At 42.1% G+C, this 20850-nt stretch overlaps 1 protein-coding gene across 1 annotated transcript in view; it reads right to left on the bottom strand.

The window, feature by feature from the left end:
- The window catches only part of GUCY1A1 (guanylate cyclase 1 soluble subunit alpha 1), an 89117-nt gene that overhangs the window by 49234 nt on the left and 19033 nt on the right, over positions 1–20850 (bottom strand). The window contains exons 4-6 of the mRNA XM_033941267.1: positions 18985–19046; positions 5384–5481; positions 726–1435 (exon numbers count right to left, since the gene is read on the bottom strand). Coding sequence (XP_033797158.1) covers positions 726–1435; positions 5384–5481; positions 18985–19046 — 870 coding nt within the window. The remainder of the gene's footprint in view (positions 1–725; positions 1436–5383; positions 5482–18984; positions 19047–20850) is intronic.

The following is a 20850-nucleotide window of genomic DNA, read 5'->3' as shown; positions in this document are numbered from 1 at the left end:
CGTAATTAGCTCAGCGGTGGTCACAGCAAGGAAGATGACCTCTCTCGCTGGGTGCAGGAAGCAGCTTGGAGGTAAGACCCCGTTCATCGCGAGGGCCCCGGCGGGACGCTGGATCTGGACAGCCGTAATTACAGGCAGATTTAAAGAGGGGAATCCGGAGGAAGCTGAGGGAGAAGCCAAGGAAGACAGCTGGGCACTCACCGACATTAGGGAGAGCTGTATCGGGCGCGGGCATTTAAAAAGGTACGACGGGATGGGGGTGGGGTGTTTAAAAAAAAAAGGTATCTTCGCTGCATAAGATGCACTGACATTTCCACAAAGTCTCTCTTCTTCTGGACAAGCTCCAGCCACATTTAGAGGTCCTGGAGCATGAATGGATGTGTATCATCCGCGCATGCTCAGAGGCCCTCCAGATGAAGCTAGAGCTTGTAGGGGCTTTCCAAAACCCGGACAAATGCCCAGTTTTGCAAAGTCTGTCCGAAAGCCCGGACAGTCCTCTAAAAAGAGGACATGTCCTGGTTTTCCCAGACATCTGGTAACCTTAGATGTAGGACACCCTGATCACTGCTGGTGACAAGTAGAAGAGGTACGGGGGTACGCATTTAAGACACCCCACTGCCACTGTGGAGGGAGATGTCGGGCACCACCGTCCCAAGCTATACCACAGTCCACAGTCAGGAAAAGAAAAAGCAATGCATAAATGAGAATTCTAATTCTTTCCTTACCCTTGAAGATTTTTCAACAGTGTTCTCCCATCTCTTTACTCTGATGATGAACTGCATGTTTAGCATGGTCATGATTCCACTAAATGTGCAACTTATTTTTGGAGAAAGAATTTCAAAGTACTCTTCAAAGTGAGGCCTTCCTGGAAAGTCTCTCCGATTCAGCAGCCTCTTGACGCCATTTCCAATCTGTAGCACACCCATGTCTTTGTCAAACATGAAATGAAATGGAAATGTTTTACAGAACAGAGAGGCAGGGATTGCCACGGAGGACTGTGGTTTACATGGAGATAATGAGGGCTTGGTGTTTTTCACTTGCACCGAATAGAGAAGATAGGGTTGGTTGATAAATTCGCTGCCGTCGCAATGAAATCCAGCTGGGGTCAATCTCACCTTTACTTCAGTTTCATATAAAACATATGCTGCAGCTTTAATAATGCCAGGAAGAATTAAGGAGGTTACTTTCTTAGGAAAGAAATAGTAAACATTTAGAAAATCTTGATCCTTCTCCAAGCAAAGTATTGAAGCCTCTTTAGGTTTGCTGTCATCCTCAACCACTTGGTCTGAGCTGCCCTGTTTCAGGTGAGTCGTAAAACTATTCAAGAAGTCTTTCAATGTCCCTCCGACTACCTCTAATACATGTTCATCTTCTTCATAGCATATTTTAAAGAGCTCTTCACCAAGTGATTCTTTTACAAGGTCCACAGGAGCACCTGAAATGTGAATTACAAATCTGCAATTAGATGTAAAAGAACTCATAGCATATTTAATAAACAAATAACAAAATAGGTGATGGCAGATAAAAGACCTTCTATGCCCAAAAGTGGCCAGCACTGTACTTGTCCATCCGTGCCCTGTTTAAAGCGTGAAGGTCATTTAAGTCACATTTTGCTTCCATCTTCTTTGTATACAGGGATCTTCTATGTTTATCCCACTGGTTTCTGAATTCTGTCTCTTTACAAAACCTGAACCAGATGCATTTCAGCATGGTCGGTGGATTAAGTTAAATGCCAGATAATCCACTGATAATACCACTAATTAAGTTAAGCACTGGATAATCAGTGGTACTGAAAATGAGTGCTGAGCAGTAACTATACTGGAACTCTCTGGATGGATTTAGGTTTGCTACTGAGCTGGCCTAAATCTATCTCGATAACTTATTTGGATAGTGGCCGACAATGGCCAGCATCCAGATAAGTCCTGCCGCTGCCTCAAGTACTCCCCTAACAGCCCATTTTTATCCACATATTATCCAGCTGTTTAGGGAATTACAGGCCTGATATTCAGCCGGTGAAGAGCAGCATATTGCTGACTGCTGCTGGCATTATCCCCGGAAATTCAACACTGGACCTTGTCTGCCTCCAGAATTACATTTCTGGGTTTATAGTTGGCAATAACACAGCCACTTAAGTGCAATACTTAGCACTTAACCAGCTATAGTAAACTAAATAAAGATAGGGCTGACTTTTCTGTGTACCTATTTTGCAGTTACTGTGGCCAGTTAAGTAATACCGTATATACTCAAATATAAGGCAGAGTATAAGATGAGGTACCCTTTCTCCCCCCCCAAAAGGAAAAAAGGTTGACTCACTTATAAGACAGCGGGGGGGGGGGGGGAGGTGAATATTCATGTGCCCTGCCAGGGTCTATGCCCTAGTCCCCCTCCCTCACTCCTTCTCCTGCCAGGCTTTGCACCCAGCCCCATCCCTGCCGATGTCACGCAGGACCCCACTGGGCCTGCCGTATGACCTGGTAGGCTGGAACAGGAGGGATCCCTCCTGTCTCCTGTCCCAGCCGACTCTGCCAAATTTTTTTTTACCTCCCTCCCACCTCCCCCGCATACCTTTTTGAATCCCTGGTGATCCATATTCAAAGTTCTCGTGAGAATTCAGGGCAGCAATTCAGTGAGTGGCTCAGCGCCAAGAGTAGTGAGGAAAGCTCGTTCATGCTCGGTACACCGCTGCGCCAAGAGAACTTTGAATATTGACCCAAATGTGCCTAGATATTATTCAGATAACATCAAAATAATAATAATAACTTTATTTTTGTATACCGCAATACCACAAGCAGTTCAGAGCGGTTTATAGAGGAAGAGACTGTACATATACAGCGATGTTACAGAAAGTGTTGTCAGATACATTGGTAACAAATTTCAAATTAAATTGGTGACCCAAGGGAGGTTAGAAAAAGTCCGGAAATATATCAGAGGTATAGCAGGTAATATCAGTGATAAGCAAGGTGGGGGGGAGGAATTTATCAAAGAGATAGATTTTAATAGATTTCCTGAAGACTTGGTAGGAGGGTGCACTAGAAATGAGGGTGGTTAAACATTTATTCCATTTGCCAGCTTGGAATGACAGTGTTCTATCAAGGAATCTCTTATAGACACAGCCTTTCAGGGACGGGAAGGCAAATAGGTAGGCGCTACGTGTGCAGGTGGTGCCTGGAACTCAAACTGGTGCGACAGGTAGATCGGGGATCAACCCGTTAGGGTTTTGAAGCAAAGGCAGGTGAACTTGAAGATGATCCTTGCCTCCATTGGCAATCAGTGAAGTTTTCTGTAGAACGGACTTGCATGTTCCGACTTTTTGAAGCCGTAAATGAGGCAGACGGCAGTATTCTGGATGATTCTCAGGTGTTTGATGGTTTTCTTGAAGGATCCTAGGTATATGATATTGCAGTAGTCTAAGGTACTTAAGATTAGAGACTGGACCAGCAATCTGAAGGAGAGGAAGTCGAAGTAGTGTTTAATGGTGTGGAGTTTCCAGAGGGTGCAGAAGCATTTTTTAACCTAAGCATTGGTATGGTCTTCAAAAGCATCGATCCAGGATGACTCCAAGGATTTTAGTGGAGGCATTGATTGAGTAGGTTAGCCCGTTTAATTTCAGAGAGGTATTCGTTAGTTTGTGGTTGGGACTTGCAAGGAAAAGTTTGGTTTTTTTCTGGGTTTAGTTTTAGTTTGAATTGTGTAGTCCATTGTTCTACCATAGTGAGAACGGATGAGGTGAATTGTTCAGTCTGTTGTGTCAAGGAGGTTATGGGGATGATAATTGTAATGTCGTCTGCATATATGAATGATTTCAATTTTAAGGCAGATAACATATGCCCAAGTGATGCCATGTAGATGTTGAACAGAGATGGAGAGAGAGGGGAGCCCTGTGGAACTCCGCAGGGGTTATTCCAAGATTGGGAAAAGGTTCCGTCGCTGTGGACCTGGTAGGTGCAATTTTTTAGGAAGCCTGTGAACCAGGTTAGTACCTGTCCCGAAATGCCAACAGAATCGAGGCAACTGATCAGAATGTCATGGTCTACAAGGTCGAAGGCACTGCTTAAGTCAAACTGCAGTACCAGTGCGCTTTTTCCCAGAGAAAACAGGTGGTCAGTTAACACAGCTAAGACAGTTTCTGTGCTGTAGTTGGTGTGAAATCCTGACTGGGAGTCGTGCAGAATGTTAAACTTTTCTAGGTATGACATGAGATCGTGATTAACTAGGCCTTCCATTACTTTAAGGAAGAGAGGTATGTTGGCAATGGGTCTGTAGTTGGCGGCCAAAGAGATTGGTTCTTTGGGGTTTTTGATGATTGGAGTCACAAGAATGTGGCCGAGTTCTGTTGGGAAGTAGCCAGTGGACAAGCAAAGGGAGATCCAGTGGAAAAGGGCAGCTTTGAATGGGAAGGGGGTTGTTTTCATGAAAATCGGTGGGCAGTTATCTAGCAGGCAGTTGGATTTAGCGTATTTAGAGTAGAACTTGAGGAATTAGTTCCAGTCTGGGTTTTCAAAATGGTTCCAGGTCATGTCTGCTGTTGAGCCTTCGTTATCTAGAACAGGTGGATTGGTTGATGGGTCCGCGTTTGTAGCAGTGAGAGACGTTTTCAGATTACTAATTTTTGTGGCAAAGTGGTTGGCTAGGTTTGTAGCAGAGGGTGGAAGATCTGAATGGGAAGGTTTGTGGAGACCGATATCAAATAAGGAATCGACTATTCTAAAGAATTCTTTGCTGTTCAGTGAAGGAGAATTGATTATTTGGGAGTAGTGTTTGCAGCACTTATCTTTAATCATTCTTTTGTACTCTTTGACTTTTAGTCGCCAGGTGTATCTGTCGTTATCTTTTCCTGATTTGCACCATATTCTTTCTAATTTGCAAACTTCTTGTTTAATTGCTAATAGGTCGGCATCATACCAGCTGTTTAATGGACGGTGTCTTTTCTTACATACTTTCAATGATGCAATGTCATTTAGGATCTGATTGTTGAAATTATTCCATCTTAGGATGAAGTTTGTGTCTAAGTCGGGGATGGATGTTAAGTTATAGTGTGACCAAAATTCCAATGGGTTAAGTTGACCTCTAGTCCAAGTCTCTTCTTTGTGGTTGGATCCTTGGATGCCTTTTGGTTTGATTTTTGAGCCAGAGTAATTTAAAATTACATAGGTGATCAGACCAGGGGGTGTTGGCCCAGGCTTCACCATAGAGACTTATGCCGGGGGAAGTTGGGGCATTGGAAAGAAATGTGATCAAGTCTAAGTGGTGGCCTTTCCTGTGGGTTTTGTCGGGGGGGAGGGGGGGTTTGAGAAAAACTATCTGGTTATAAAAAAAACAGTGGTGGCTGGCGTTTAAACAAACACTGATCGCTGCAGGTTAAACTCAACCTGATTATTCTTACCCGATACACTGGCTTGTTCTGTAAGAATTTTTTCAAAATCTTCTTTTTCCAAAGAACTTCCATAAAGTCCATGCAAGCTCAAATTAAGAAATTGTGATCTGCAAAAAAAACAGCAGAAAAAAAATCACATGAAAATAACAAGTGATAAATAACTTCAGAAAAAAAGTAATTAAGGACATTTAAAAATATTTATTTACACATGAATGCTGAATGAAATGACTTAGAAATAGATAACCATATTCTCTTCCATTGCATTTCTGTCAATTTTATATTCATGTCAAATTTAGAAATTTTTATTGGAATGGTTTCTCTTGTTAAATAGAACTTTTTGGACCCCTGTTCATTTACAAAAGTTAGATAGTTCTAAATCTAATAGATGCTGGCAGTGTCATCTTGATATAGGGACACTGGACCATCTGCTGTTCTATTGTACTTTAATACTCAATTTCTGGAAGTCAATATGGGGACAGATTAATGCTATACTTGAGGCATCGATTCCTTTGACATATGATCAGTCATTTGTGGGACGATATTACCGTATTTTCACGCATATAACGCGCGCGTTATACACGGTTTTTACAAACCTTGCATGTTATATGCATGAGCGTGTTTTACAAATTTTATTTTTACATAGTTCCCCCCCCCGACGTCCGATTCACCCACCCGCAGGACCGCTCGCACCCCCACCCCGAAGGACCGCTCGCACGCATCCGCACCCCCACCCCGAAGGACCGCTCACACGCACTCCCACCCGCACCCGCACCCCCACCCTGAAGGACCGCTCGCACCCCCACAGCCTCCCGACCCCCCCCCCATATCATGTAGAAGCTCCTACCGGTGTCCTGCTGCTTCCTCTTGGTGGTCCCGGCCCTTCTGTGAGCCCTGCGTCTGCGCTGCTTTGTCTTCCGGCGGTCCCGCCCTTTCTCTGACGTCTACATGATGGGGGGGGGGGGTCGGTCCTTCAGGGTGCGGGTGGGAGTGCGTGCGAGCGGTCCTTCGGGGTGCAGGTGCGTGCGAGCGGTCCTTCGGGGTGGGGGTGCGAGCGGTCCTGTGGGGGGGGGTGAATCGGACGTCTGGGGGGGGCATCAGGCTTTCAGGGTGGGGACAGGACTTCAAGGGGGAGAGGAGAGTCGGGACGGGGGAAAGGAGAGTCGGGGTGGCCAGAGGAGAGTCGGGGCGGGCGAAAGGAGAGACGGGGCAGCATGCGCGGTATACGGGTGTGTGCGGTATATAAAATTTTTTTTACATATATGTCGGTTTCCCGCGCGCTATACCCGTGTGCGCGTTTTACACAGGTGCGCGTTATCTACATGAAAATACGGTACATCTGAAGTCCTCATTGGACAGATATAAAGGGCGGCTTTTCCTTATCATGACCGGGGTAGCCATACAAATGGTTATGTGCAATTGGAAGAACTGGGATCGCCTTAACTTTAATTTTTGGTGGGAAAATTTATGTTTAATTTATAGATTTGAAAAAATGAACGCGGATGTGCTGGGACATACTAAGAGATTTAAGTTAATATGGGGCCCTTTGATATCTTTTATGGACTCATTGTAATTGCTTTTCCTTTGTTCCTGTTGGTATATTGCACACACACCCAGGGGGAGGGCGGGCGGGAAGGGGGTATTTCTTTGTATAATTCTATTCCCTTATGAAATGTTGGTTGGATGGGGGTGTTTTTTTTATTATTGTATGGATTTTGATTGATTATAAATGCATATATGATTAATATTATTTGTATAGATACTGTATTGCATTTTTGTTAGTTTTAGAAACTCAATAAAGATTAAAAAAAGAAAAAAAGAAATTTTTATTGTATATAGGCATGTACACTTTAGGCACCACTTATAGAATTTCCCCCCTAAATGGTTCCATATTTTTTGTCCCGTATATTAATTGAACATGTGGGACCTGAAAAAATTTTAAAAATCCCCAAACACTGCCATATTATTAAAATGTGTTAAGCCTAGATTGTACAGAAAACTGAGGATGGTCCAGAATACAGCCGTTCGTCTTATTTTTGGCCTAAAGAAATGGGAACACGTTACTTCCTTTTATCAAAAGCTCCACTGGCTGCCACTGGAATCTAGAGTTTTGTTTAAGTTTTCATGTACCTGCTACAAAACAGTATTTGGTATGTTACCGAGTTACCTTAACCCTCACTTTACTCTGAGTTATACTAATAAGAGTTCTCGAAGAATACATTTGTTTGGGTATCCCTCAATAAAATTATGCCAGTAGAAAAGATTTTTTGAAAAAAAACCTTTTCTTTCCAGGTGGGTAAATTGAACACATGGCTCGCCAAATTTGTGTTGGAAGCCCCTTCTTATCTCGAGTTTAGAAAACAGATAAAAACTCAATTATTTAATAGGCTAGGGTCTTAAACATTTTTTTGTTTTAATCTTTTATTCTTTTTAAAATTGTTCGCATTCTTTTACATTGTCTGTATTTCTTCCTACTATATGCTTTTTAACTTGCTGAATCTTAAATGACTTGCACTGTCTGTATCATGCTTAATTGTTGTGAACCGCCTAGAACTCTTGGGCATGGCGGTATATAAAAATAAATTTATTATTATTATTACTGTGGTTTAGTAAAAAGGGCCCTGAGTGAAGCACAGATAAAAGTTTGCGACTGTAAAATGGAATATTTTCAACAACTTTCACTCCACCCTGATATTCAGAGCTTTTTAACCAGCGAAGAACAGCTCCTGGCTGGTTAAATAGCACTTAGCCAGTGAAATGCTAAAATTCAGCATGAGATGGCCGCTGAATGCTGACACTTACCCTTTCTTTATAGAATCTAGCCATATGGTGGGCACCACTAAGGGCTCCTTTTACTAAGCTGCAGTAGCGTTTTCAGCGTGCGCTATCCCCCGCGCTACGCGGAGAAACTAACGCCAGCTCAATGGAGGCGTTAGTGTCTAGTGCGTGCGCTAAAACCACTAGCGCAGCTTAGTAAAAGTAATCTGAGCTTACGTTAATTACCCAAGCAAGCTCATAATTGGAAAATATTAATTGGCCTATAGGTGCCTACCCAATTCTACAAAGGGTAGACATCTATTGCATGATACCTAGTGGTGCCTAATTCCTAAATGGGTGTGTTTGGGGGGCGGGTGGAGACAAAGATAAGAGCCATTAGGCAGAAGTCTGAAAAGAACTTAGTTTTGTGATAGGCGCCATAAGGCACAAATCTGTAAATGGGGCCTAAACATGACTGACACACAGCTGGCGCCTTTTTACAAGGCACCTACCAATTTAGACAAAATTTACAGAATCGGGCTATTAGCAGCTAGCCTGGTCACTGGCTATATGACCTAGCCAGTTAGCGCCAATATTCACTGTATGATCAACTAAGCTGAGCGGCCAGGTAGACCCGCATAAATAGCAGATCCACCTTTGGACACTGTAACTGATAAATATCGGCTTAGCTGGCTATATTTTTAGCGGCTAAAAGAAATTCAATTCTGGTCTCCTTATCTCAAGAAAGATATAGTGGTGCTAGAAAAGGTTCCAAAAAGAACTCCTCTCATATGGGAAAAGGCTCTTCAGCTTGGAAAAGGTAGAGAGAACGAGAGGGCACTCTCTAAAGTTAAAAGGGGATAGATTCCGTACAAACCTAAGGAAGTTCTTCTTCACCCAGAGTGGTGGAAAACTGGAACATTCTTCCAGAGGCTGTTATAGGGGAAAACACCCTCCAGGGATCCAAGACAAAGTTAGATAAGTTCCTGCTGAACCAGAATGTACGCAGGTAAGGCTAGTCTCAGTTAGGGCACTGGTCTTTGACCTAAGGGCCGCTGCTTGAGCGATTTGCTAGGCACGATGGACCACTGGTCTGAACCAGCAACGGCAATTCTTATGTTCTTAAGAAGTCTACAAAATCCCGAGTGGATCGATTTTTTTCACTCCGGAACACTCAAAGTTGCAGGGAAATACTTTTAAAACCAATAGGAGGAAATATTTTTTCACTCAGAAAATAGTTAAGCTCTGGAACGCTTTGCCAGAGATTGTGGTAAGAGCAGATAGTGTAACTTAAAAACATTTCTTTTCAAGGATGCCTTTGAAAACTAATTTTAATATCCTACAACCCCATTAAATTATATCTTGTTATATCTTGTTATTTTGTTAACCTTCTGTATTTTCCCTTAATGTTTTCTCTTTACTTTAAAGATTTGTATTTCATTCCTCCTTACCCAATGTTATGAGTATGTTAAATTGATTGTAATTTTGTACTTTTTTAAGTATTTTTTTATTTACTGTATTGTTACCCAACAAATGTAATTTTAAACTGTACATCGCTTAGAAGTATGATTAAGCGATTAATCAAAAAACCTATTAAACTTGAACTTGAAACTAGCTGGTTTTATGAAAAGTTTGGACAATTTCTTGGAGGAAAACCCCATAGTCTGTTATTGAGAAAGATATGGGGGAAGCCACTGCTGCCCTGGATTGGTACATGGAATATTGCTACTCCTTGGTTTTTAGCCAGGTACTAGTGATCTGGATTGGCCACTGTGAGAACGGGCTACTGGACTTGATGGACCACTGGTTTGACCCAGTAAGGCTATTCCTATGTTCTTATGTCGTTGAATATGGCCTGGCATTAAATTTCCAGGTTTGCTAATGACTGCGAGAGTCAGCCCAGCTAACTCTTGCAGTCTGAATACCGGCCCCACTAAGTCTACTAAAACATGCAAAAGCCCTAGAATTTGGGGCTTTCTGTGCATTTTTTCTGGTGTTAGTTTTCACTTACGGCCTCTTTTACAAAGCCGCGCGGCAACAGCCCCGAAGCCCTTTAAATCTCTATGGGCTTCAGGGCCGCTAGCGCGGCTTTGTAAAAGAGGCATTTAGTCCTCTATGTTTTGGCACTTCCTAATGCAGCTGTTATGAGAAAGGAAGTATGACAAAAGAAGGCATTTAGGATAAGGACTGTGTTGGAGTGGAATAAATTGCCTGATACACTTAGGGGAGAACAGTCTAGCTTGTGGTTAGGAAAGCAGTGAAAAGTGTTGCTATTTTATTGATGTTATGTTAACTAAAGGTTTTAATGTTTTATGATTGCACACCATCTTGATCAACATTTTGTGATGCCAAGGAGAGGGTACGTACATTTTTCAAAATAAATAGATAATAGTAGCTGGCTTATGATGAGTTCCACTCATGTAAGTACACTTCTCCCTCCGTATTCGCTGTGATAGGGGATTAACAGACCCGCGAATACAGAAAAACCGTGACTAACTTTTTCATATGTTATTCGCTGTTTTCTATTAAAAGCCATCGTAAATATGGTGAAACCATGAATAACATGGTGGGAGACCTGGCCTGTTTCTGAAGGAGAGGCAAAACACGGTGAAGAAAGTACTGGGAATCAGCGATTTTCTCTGTAAACATTTAATGTGGCATTAGCATGGGAAACAAGCTACTGCAAAATGAGTTAAGAACATAAGGATAGCCATAGTATCCAGTTTCCACAGTGATCAATCCAGGTCACAAGTACCTGGCAAACATTCCATTGTGCCGATCCCAGGGCAGACTATGAACTTTTCCTCCAGGAACTTGTCCAACCCTTTTTCAAACCCAGCTATGCTAACCGCTATTACCACATCCTTAGGCAACAAATTCCAGAGTTCTATTCATTGACACCCCCTCCCCCTCCCTTTTACCAAGATGCAGTAGAGGTGTCTACCGCAGCCCGGCGCACTAAGTATGACACTCAGGAATTCTATGAGCGTCGGAGCAGTGTTGAAGCATTTAGAGCTCTGGGCGGCAGAAACCTCTCCCATGGCTTAGTAAAAGGGAGGGCGCGTGAAAAAATATTTCCTCCTATTTATTTCAAAGATATTTCCATTTAACTTTACTGAGGCTCGCTAGCCATTTTAGCGTGCGCTAAACGCTAACACGTGCTAACTCGTCCATTATATCCTATGGATGTGTTCACACGCGTTAGCATTTAGCACGTGCTAAATCAGCTACCGCACCTTAGTAAAAGGACTACTAGTAAGTGTCCCCTAGTCTTTGTAATTTTTGGAAGAGTAAGAAAAACTGATTCACTTTTACCCATTCTACATCATGCAGGGTTTTGTAGACTGCAATCATATCTCCCCTTGGCCACCTCTTTTCCAAGCTGAAGAGCCATAAACTCTTTAGCCTCATGCGGTATTTTGCCTTTTTAGTGGTCTAAGCGCATTTTAACTATTTTTAAAAAATATTTCATAGGTGAAGAGTGAGCATTCCACTCATTATAATTAGAGTGTGCTAACCGGATAATGCAGAGCTGTGTTTATTTTTTTGCAGGACGTGTGTGCTAATGACCTTAGTGTATGACTTGCAAATAAAAAGCCCTGATAAGTTCTGTGTTAAATCTAGGCTTAATGCATGGGAAAGTTCTGCATTAAAATATGCTAGGCCTAAATTTTACCACATAGATTAAGAAGTCATTTTCATTCCTTGGTATATCAGTCTTTAGGAAGGCTTCAAGGAGGGGGCCTGATGGCTCAGTGGCAGTGCTATATGATGATAATAATAATAATAATAATTTATTTCTTATATACTGCTATACCGTGAAGTTCGAAGCGGTTTATAGGGATGGGTTCAGTTCCTTGGGAGAGTGGGTGTCTGCTGTCTGGGGAATCACCTAAAAATTGAGGCATCATGAGCTACTTTCCTTGGTGGTGGTCCCCATTGAAGTACTTCTCTTATTGATAGCTTGGTAATCATCAGCAATTTCCCTGGGCCACCACTGCGTGCCCCCCCCCCAAAGCATGCTCAGTTTTTGTGAGAATGAACATACGCAGGAGTGGCCTGCCCTCGCATATTACGAGGCCTCACACATACATGGAGGGCGGGCCTTTCTTGCACATGCTCAGTTTTGCAAAAATCAAGCATGTCCATGGGAAGGGGGGTGGGAGAGGCACTATCGACTACCAGGCCCCTGACAGAGGAGTGCTTACATTGATGAGACTTGGGGGGGGATCAAGGGTTGCAGGGAGGGGACAACATTTTGTGTCCTCCCCTCTAACTTTGGACTCATGGCCGCCTAAAACCCCAAATATGGCTACGCAGCTGCTATGGAAGGAAAAACACAAGTGACAGGTATTGAAGGATCTGGTTCTCTTATTCTGCTAGCAGCTGAGAGCCCAAAAGAACAGCAAGAAACTGCAGGGCCACTGCAAATGCCAGACTAGACCTGTTCCCTCTTGGCCCCTCAGAGACCAAGTGACCATCGAGGTGCTGCTTCTAAAGCTCTCAGCTAATGAATATAAACTGTCAGGCGTGACAAGCTGTTACCATAGCAATTTTTATTGTTAATAAATGTGTTTTTCAGACTATCTAGGTCGAGTTGGATACTATGGAGATAAAAATCTAGAGAATAGATTTATCCATGATTTTAAAAAAGCACTCCTAAAAGTGTACCATTTTATGAACTATCATTTTTTTTATGATTAGCTCATAAAGTAAATTTGTTATCATGTATGCGCTGCCATTAGTCAAAGGTCAGCATGTCTGAGGCAATCCTGTCTTTCTAAAAGGCTTTACTACTACTTCTTTGCGAGCTCAATGTGAAACAGATGAGGGTCTGAACTACTGTGGGAATAAAACTCAGGAAATCCAACCCTAAATATCATGTGCTGTGATTATAATACACACCATGAGACTCCCTTAAAATATGTGCATATTTTCTCCCATAATGGGATAGGTTTTGCACTTGCACATTGGCAGCAAAACTTGAATGTGTGGTACAGGCAAAGTCTATGCAGTAAATGCAGAGGGCATGCCCAGCATCAGCCCTGCATTCACCAGATAGGACTGAGAAGTAGTGCATAGGCATCATGGTGGTGGTATAGTGATTAAAGCTACAGCCTCAGCACTCTGAGGCTGTGGGTTCAAACCCACGCTGCTCCTTGTGACCCTGGGCAAGTCAGCTAATCCCTCCGTTGCCCCCAGGTACATTAGATAGATTGTGAGCCCACCAGGACAGACAGGGGAAAATGCTTGAGTACCTGAATAAATTCATGTAAACCGTTCTGAACTCCTTTGGGAGAAAACTATAGAAAATTGAATAAATAGTGTGAAAAGTTTCAGCCTCTGATAACCAGAGTTGGTACTGTGACATCATAATGCCTCATTCCACCAATGCCCAAGAGCCAGCCTCATCAGTGATGTCACAATGGCTTCATTGTCCTATACAGTGGTGCCTCGCATAAAGAACGCCTCGCACAGCGAACGCTGCACACAACGAACTTCATGTCATGATTCATACAACGAACTTCGTTTCACACAACGAAGTCGCCCGAGCTTCCACGATCGCTGCCAATGTATTGCATCCTTCCGCGCAGGCACTGCAGGCAGTCGTTAGTCACTGCGCTTAACGCGTTTCACATAACGAACTTTTCGCATAACAAACTTGCTCCTGGAACGAATTAAGTTCGTTGTGTGAGGCACCACTGTACTTGGCTCGCTTCTAATACATTTTGATTTCTAGAGTGGCACAGTGGTTAAAGCTACAGCCTCAGCACCCTGAGGTTGTGGGTTTAAACCCACGCTGCTCCTTGTGACCCTGGGCAATTCACTTAATCCCCCCCATTGCCCCAGGTACATTAGATAGTTTGTGAGCCCACCAGGACAGACAGGGGAAAATGCTTGAGTACCTGAATAAATTCATGTAAACTGTTCTGAGCTCCCCTGGGAGAACGGTATAGAAAATGGGGAGGGGGGGAATTCATAAAGGACCCATGCTATCAGCCATGACATGTTACATGATTCAGCTCCACTGAACAGTAAATAACAAAGAAGGAATCGCCATGGCAATGCCCCCCACATCTGTTCCCTCCATATGTGAACTAGGACTCCAATCCTCCCTCTTCTTATCAAGTCCCACCAGATAATATAAAACCCTGATCCTTCTCCCCCTAAAATCAGATCCCTCAAGAAGACAGAAGATTCTGATCCTTCTCCCCTCATTCCCTCCAGATGACCAAGAATCCAATCCTCCTCCCTTCTGAATTTTCAGACATCGGTGCATTTTTGTGCACAGAACTAGGCACACCACATGGCAGAAGTAATTAGGTGCACATGTAGTTACCTGGGGTAATTTTCAAAGCATAAGTGTACAGTTACATCTACTTTAAAAATCTGGCAAAGCATGTGGAGTGAAAATTATGGGCCAGATTCGGTAAATGGTGTCTGAATTGGCAGGTGCTTTGAATAAAGGCGCTAGCAGCGTGTCAATCGCGCCTAGGCGCCGTTTACAAAAAATCACACCTTAGGGCGCCTATTACAAAACCTAGATGCCAGGATTTCACTGTCCTGCATTACAGGAGCTTAAGTTCTTTTCAGAATCACGGCGAGCGGCACCCATCTCTCTCCAACCCCCCAAACAGGCCCATTTAGGTATTAGGTGCCGCTAGGCGCCATGTAATAGGGACCACCTTTTATAGAATTGGGTAGGCGCCTATCGGTCAATTACATATTTTTTCCCAATTATGAGCTTGTCAAAGATAGTTTAGGTAATTCAAGTAGGTGCCAATTTAGGCACCTCTTACAGAAACTGGCGCTAAGTCTGTACTTTTTGCTAATGTGGGTTGGTTATAGAATTACCCCCTTGCTGCCCTACTTCCCCCTTTTTATTCCTAGTGTATGGGGGGGGGGGTTCCAGTTTCGTGTTGAATCATTCAAAGGGATCCACAATTTTATGCTGTAGAGCACATCATCTGAGCCTGCCAATTACAGAATTGTTTAAAGAAAAAACTGCCAAACTAGCTGGATGCACATATGGAAACTTATGGGCCTTAGTGGTCCTCCCAAGAACCAGGTTCTTTATTTTAATAGTATCTCTCCAATTTAGTGGTTGCTTTTCTTTTAGCTAATTTTATCTTCCAGATTGCCAACACATTCCTGGAGAAAAACAAATTTGCTGTAATACCCAGGAGCCAGAGTTCTCACAGGGTTCACATTTCAGTTCAATAAATTCCTTAGAAAAACATATTATTTTCCTCTACCAATTATCCTAGCAAAAAGATTTGGGCCTCATTCCTGCCCTGATTTTTTTTTTCTTAGCCCAACCACGCTTGCTGCATTCCGAGTCAATTAACTGCTGAAACCTGATGTCGTGCAAAAGACATATCTCCTCTGATTGAGTTCAGTTTTGGGGGGATTATTTAATAAAAAGGCACCCATGGGTATGTGCACGTTGCAACCCTATCAGAACTCTTTCTCTCTCTCTCTCTGCTTCTGGTAATGCCTGCATGTGTACCTCACTCGGTTCCTACATGTGGCCCGTGGGCTGACCCGGAAGCCTTCCCTCTGACATCAAAGGGAAGACTTCCGGGTCAGCTGTGGATTGCCTGCAAGAGCTGCTGCTTGCGGCTTTGCAAAGTGCAGCTGGGAGGAGGCAGCTGGCCCATGGAGGTAAACAACTGCGGGTGGGAAGCATGAATTTGGGACGCAGAATGGAGGGAAGGACGACGAGGGGTGAGTTGGGACATGGAAGGGAGGAGGAGGGTCGCATTTGGACAGAAAGAGAGGAAGAGGGGGACGGGTTGTCACAAGAAGGAAGAGGCCGGACTCTAGTTCATAGGTATGAGTCCAACGTAAGTCAGATGTTCTTAACCCGGGGACTGCCTGTACTAGCATTTGTGTGTGTGTATGTTACATTCATGCTTGTAAGAATTCTAGACTACAAATGAGGGGATAAAGAAAAAGAGAGACGGTATATACCAATACAGTGTATATTACTTATAATAATTTATTTAATTTATTTCATCATTATTTTGAGTATATTTTCTCAAAGATATCTATTGCACATATCCATAATAAGCTAAAAATATTAGCACTTAACTTATTGAAATCCAAAAGGCTTGCACCTTAATAAAGTCCTTTTGAAGTCCTCAAGTGTATATGTCTAAATTTGTAGACTATTTTTTAAAATCTGAAGTAAAGAAAGCCCCATCTTATCTTAAAGACTCTGCTAAGAATTTTAGAGACAATAGAGAATACATCCGAGATTCCTTTTTTTGTAACTCTTGATATTACGACTCTGTATACTCAAATTCTCCAAACTGCTGCATTGAAGATAGTAGAAAAAACCTTAGGTAATATAGACCTGGGTCGTTTTAAAAAAGTTTGGTATCAAGGTAACTTTTACTTTCAGATTCAAGGAGTCGCGATGGGGGCGACCCTTGCCCCTTCAGTGGCTAATTTGTATGTCTCAAAATTTGAAGCGGATTATATATATGCAGCACCAATTTTTCAAAATGTGAAACTATGGAAACGTTATCTGGATGTCGTGTTGATCTTCTGGGAAGGATCATTTGTAGAACTAGAAGGGTTTCTATTATGGATTAATACTTTGGACCCACATCTCACCTTTACTATGACATGTCATCCAAATAAGATCGCTTACCTGTATTTAATGATAATGAAAGATCGGGTAATTAGAACTACTCTGTATAGGAAAGAGGTAGAACAGAACAACTTTCTACATTTTTTCGAGCTATCACCTGAATTTTTTGAACTATAATATACCAGTGAGCCAATTTCTGAGAATACGTGTATTTGCTCAGATCAAGAAGAATTTGGTAAACAGGCGTTAATAATGACTCAAAGGTTTCAAGAAAAAGAATATCCAAGGAAATCTATCAGGAAAGCCTATCTTCGGGCTAAATTTGCACAGAGATCTTTACTCATTCAAGAGAAAATTCTAAACGATACAGATGAAAACTTGATTTGTGTACTTCCCTATACAGATATAAGTAGTAAATTATTTCAAAGTATAAAAAATCATTGGTTAGTACTACAGCTTCACCCATGTTTCTACAAACATCCGATTGTATCCTATAAGAAAGGACGGACTATAGGGGAAATACTTTCCCTATAAAAATTTGAGAAAAGGGGTGAAGTGGAAGAAGCTGGTCAAATTATTGCTCATAAAATCTGTGGACAATGCCAATTGTGTAAACAAGCTATAGTTGGCCCAGAATGGACCTATCCAGGTACGAAGAAGGTCTTTAAATCAAGGATGAATACCTCATGTGTGAGCACTCATGTAGTATATATTATCCAATGCCCGTGCGATTTGGAATATGTGGGTAGAACAAGTAGGAAAATCAATGTTAAGCTTACTGAACACAAATCTAAAATTAATACCGGGAGTCTGGATGCATCCCTTGTTCAACACTGGCAACTGCTAAGGCATAAAATTACAGACCTGAAATGGAGAATTATAGACTACATCAAAGTAGGGTGGGAGGGTGGTAATTATATAGAACGTTTAAATTTTCAAGAATAAAAATGGATCTTTCTATTAAATACTGTTAAACCATGGGGTCTCAATACAGAAGTAGAATGGATGACATTAGTTTAAAGTTCTAATCAAAACAGTTCCGTGTCTGCCCTGGTATTGGATTGGTCACGTATTAATGAGATCATTACGTATAAATTCCTCTAAAAAAAGTCACGGCCATGTTTGCTGAGGAAACTGACGATATAGCAATTATGGAACCAGCATAACTAAGGTATTTGAAAGAATATTATGGGTTTAAATATGTTGAATTAAGTCTTATGAGATTACTCATATGGGTTTTAAGGTATAGTCCTATGGGGTAGTCAAAAACGTTGAGTTATAGTTACTGATATATCTCTTTTATATTGTCAGGGGAAATACCTTGATAAAGCCCTTTGGGAGAAACATAGCCTATGTTGGAATGAAGAACCCCTGCTATGCTTCATGAAAGAGATGAGTATTTAGAAATAATACAAATATAAAATCATAAAAGAATATATATTAAAAATCATAATAAGATCGACGAAGACTCTGGTGCTAATGAAACTGTGAATGAAATTTATACAGTCTGCACCGCTGAGGTCTTAAATCGTAATTATCTAAGGATATTTGTGGTTTTTGATATATCAAGATCAGACAGACATTGAATGGCTAATAATCCAAATGCTTGTAACTTGTTAGTCCTTTAGAAATCCAAGGTTCCATTGAAATTCAATCAGAGGTTCATTGGATTTTAACAAACTACTTAGGTCATTCCTAGTTCCAAAATGGCAGCTGTAACTCCCACAGCAGTCACAGCTGCCACTTTTTCAGCATAAAATAAAGAGGAAGGTACTAGTGACCTGGATTAGCTACCGTGAAGACGGGCTACTGAGCTAGATGGACTATTGGTCTGACCTAGTAAGGCTATTCTTATGTTAAGACACCACGACACCACCAGGGCCTACCAAGAGGGGAGGAGGGTGGAGTGGTGGGCAGCCCAAGAAGGGAAATGCTTTCTATCAGGGGGGTGGAGAGTGGCAGGCTTGCAGTGGTAGCAAGGGGCAGAGCTACAGTTTGGGGGTTTTCGGTGGAAACCCAAATCCAAATTTTGCATTGGTTTCAGAGCCAAATATGAAATTTTGTCAGCCTCTATTCCACTTAACACGGCTTGGTCTATAATCACCTCCTAATTGTGTGTGGTATCCAAAGCCATTGTAATAGTCAGTGCTTCTGAAATAAACATGAGGCATGTTTAAATACAGAAATATTTTTTCAAAGTTGCCGTGCACATGTAGTATAAAATCAATTATTTCCACAGCACTGTTACTTAGCTTACCTGCTTCCTTTTGCTCTGTGCTTTGCTAACGCTCTCTGAAGTGCAAGACACAGCCTTTCAAACTGGAAATTGGACAAAAACAGTTACTTAAATTAAAATGACAGGCATTAAATGAAACAAGGAGAAAGCTCACAAGGATGCAGTGAACGGTGACATTTGAACTTTGAGAGATTGCATGCCTTCTGAAAAAAGAACTGCTCACAATTTGTCTTCCTGAAACCAAAATGTGCCTCAAAAACAGAGATTTCTAGCCTGAAGCGAAGTTATGCACAGGAAAAAAAAAAGAAATTTAGGAACATGCATTCATTTTGACAAGCATGACAAAACACAATGGATGAATCCATGTTCGCTTTGTTTCATTTCAAGCGAAACAAATGGCCTTGAGTCCAAAATGAACAGAAAGCAGCTCATTACCAATACCACTGTAACTTTCTACTAAGTTTAGAAGAAACCAAGGGGCCGATGCAAATATCCACCACAAGTTCATTCACATCATGCATGCTGTGAGGTTACATTGATGAGCAATGTGAAAAGGGGGTTGAGTGACCCGGAGCTACATAAGAGTGGTGAGCGAGGCTCTAGTTACCTTGCTGGGCAGACTGGATGGATTGTGAGGGTCTTTTTTTCTGCCATCATTTACTGTGTTACTGTGTGTGAGCAGGAGTTTCCCTCGGTGCGGTATACATGGCCACAGATTGCATTCAAATGCATGCAAGCATACGAGGCCATTAAGTTAAAGCATGGCTTCTAATGCACAGTTACCACATTAGTTTTCTTTCACTAGGTCCAGGGCTGGTGTAGCCTGACCTGACTTTCCCCAGTTAGTTGTCTGCACCAGCACCATTTTAGGGGACCCTACTGGACCTGATCAACTTTCTCTTCCTGCATCCTAACTTTAAACTGCCCCCCCCCCTCAAATTCCTTGATGTCTAGAGCAATGTTTCCCAAGTTGATCCTGGAGCACCCCCTTGCCAGTCAGGTTTTCAAGATATTCACAATGAATATGCATGAAAGAGATTTGCATACAATGGAGGAAGTGTATGCAAATCAATGCATCCGCCTCACCCCATTCCAATTCTTAAAAAAAAAATCTCTCTAGGGTATCACCCACCATTATCCCTTCCTCTCTCTGACTAAAATAAAACAAATTTCTTGGTATGTAGCGACACCCTTCCCCCCGTTGGCGACACCCCCTTGCTTTCTGAAACTATGAGGGACTTTACTGCCAGCATTATACTCATCTTTATTTCCCCAATTGCCCTGTATCTTTCCCCTCTTATTCTGTGCCACACAAATGGGAAAAAGAAGTAATATCTGAAAAGCAGTATATACTAAAGCCTGTAATATGGGAAATAACGTTTTGGATCTAGAGGTTCATTTGAATTTGGTTGTAGTCATGAAGACATGGTTCACAGAGAACCATGACTTGGATATAGATATACTAGGCTATAATCTGTTCAGAAATAACAGGACTGAAAGAAAGGAAGGCAGAGTAGCATTATATGTTAAAGATAACATTAAAGCTACAGAATTTCAGGACTTAAGGGATAAGGAAGAGGCACTGTGGATCAAACTGGAAAGAGGGATGGAAAATGTATGTACATTAGTGGGATATAGAGGCCTCCATTACAGACAGAAGTGGGCAGAGATTACATTGAAGATATTCAAAATATAGCTGTGAAATGGAAAGTATTAGTAATAGGTGATTTTAATACGCCAGATGTTGATTAAGGTATCCTTTTTGTGGGATCTTCTAGAAGTAGGGAGATTATGGATTCTCTACATGGAGAACTGTTCCAGCAGTTGGTAATGGAACCCATGAAGAATGGGGCCACACTGAATCCAGTATTTAGAAATGGTGAGAAT

The sequence above is a fragment of the Geotrypetes seraphini genome, chromosome 1, assembly GCF_902459505.1.
Source record: "Geotrypetes seraphini chromosome 1, aGeoSer1.1, whole genome shotgun sequence".
Lineage (NCBI taxonomy): Eukaryota > Metazoa > Chordata > Amphibia > Gymnophiona > Dermophiidae > Geotrypetes > Geotrypetes seraphini.
This window is presented reverse-complemented; position numbering and strand designations above follow the sequence as displayed.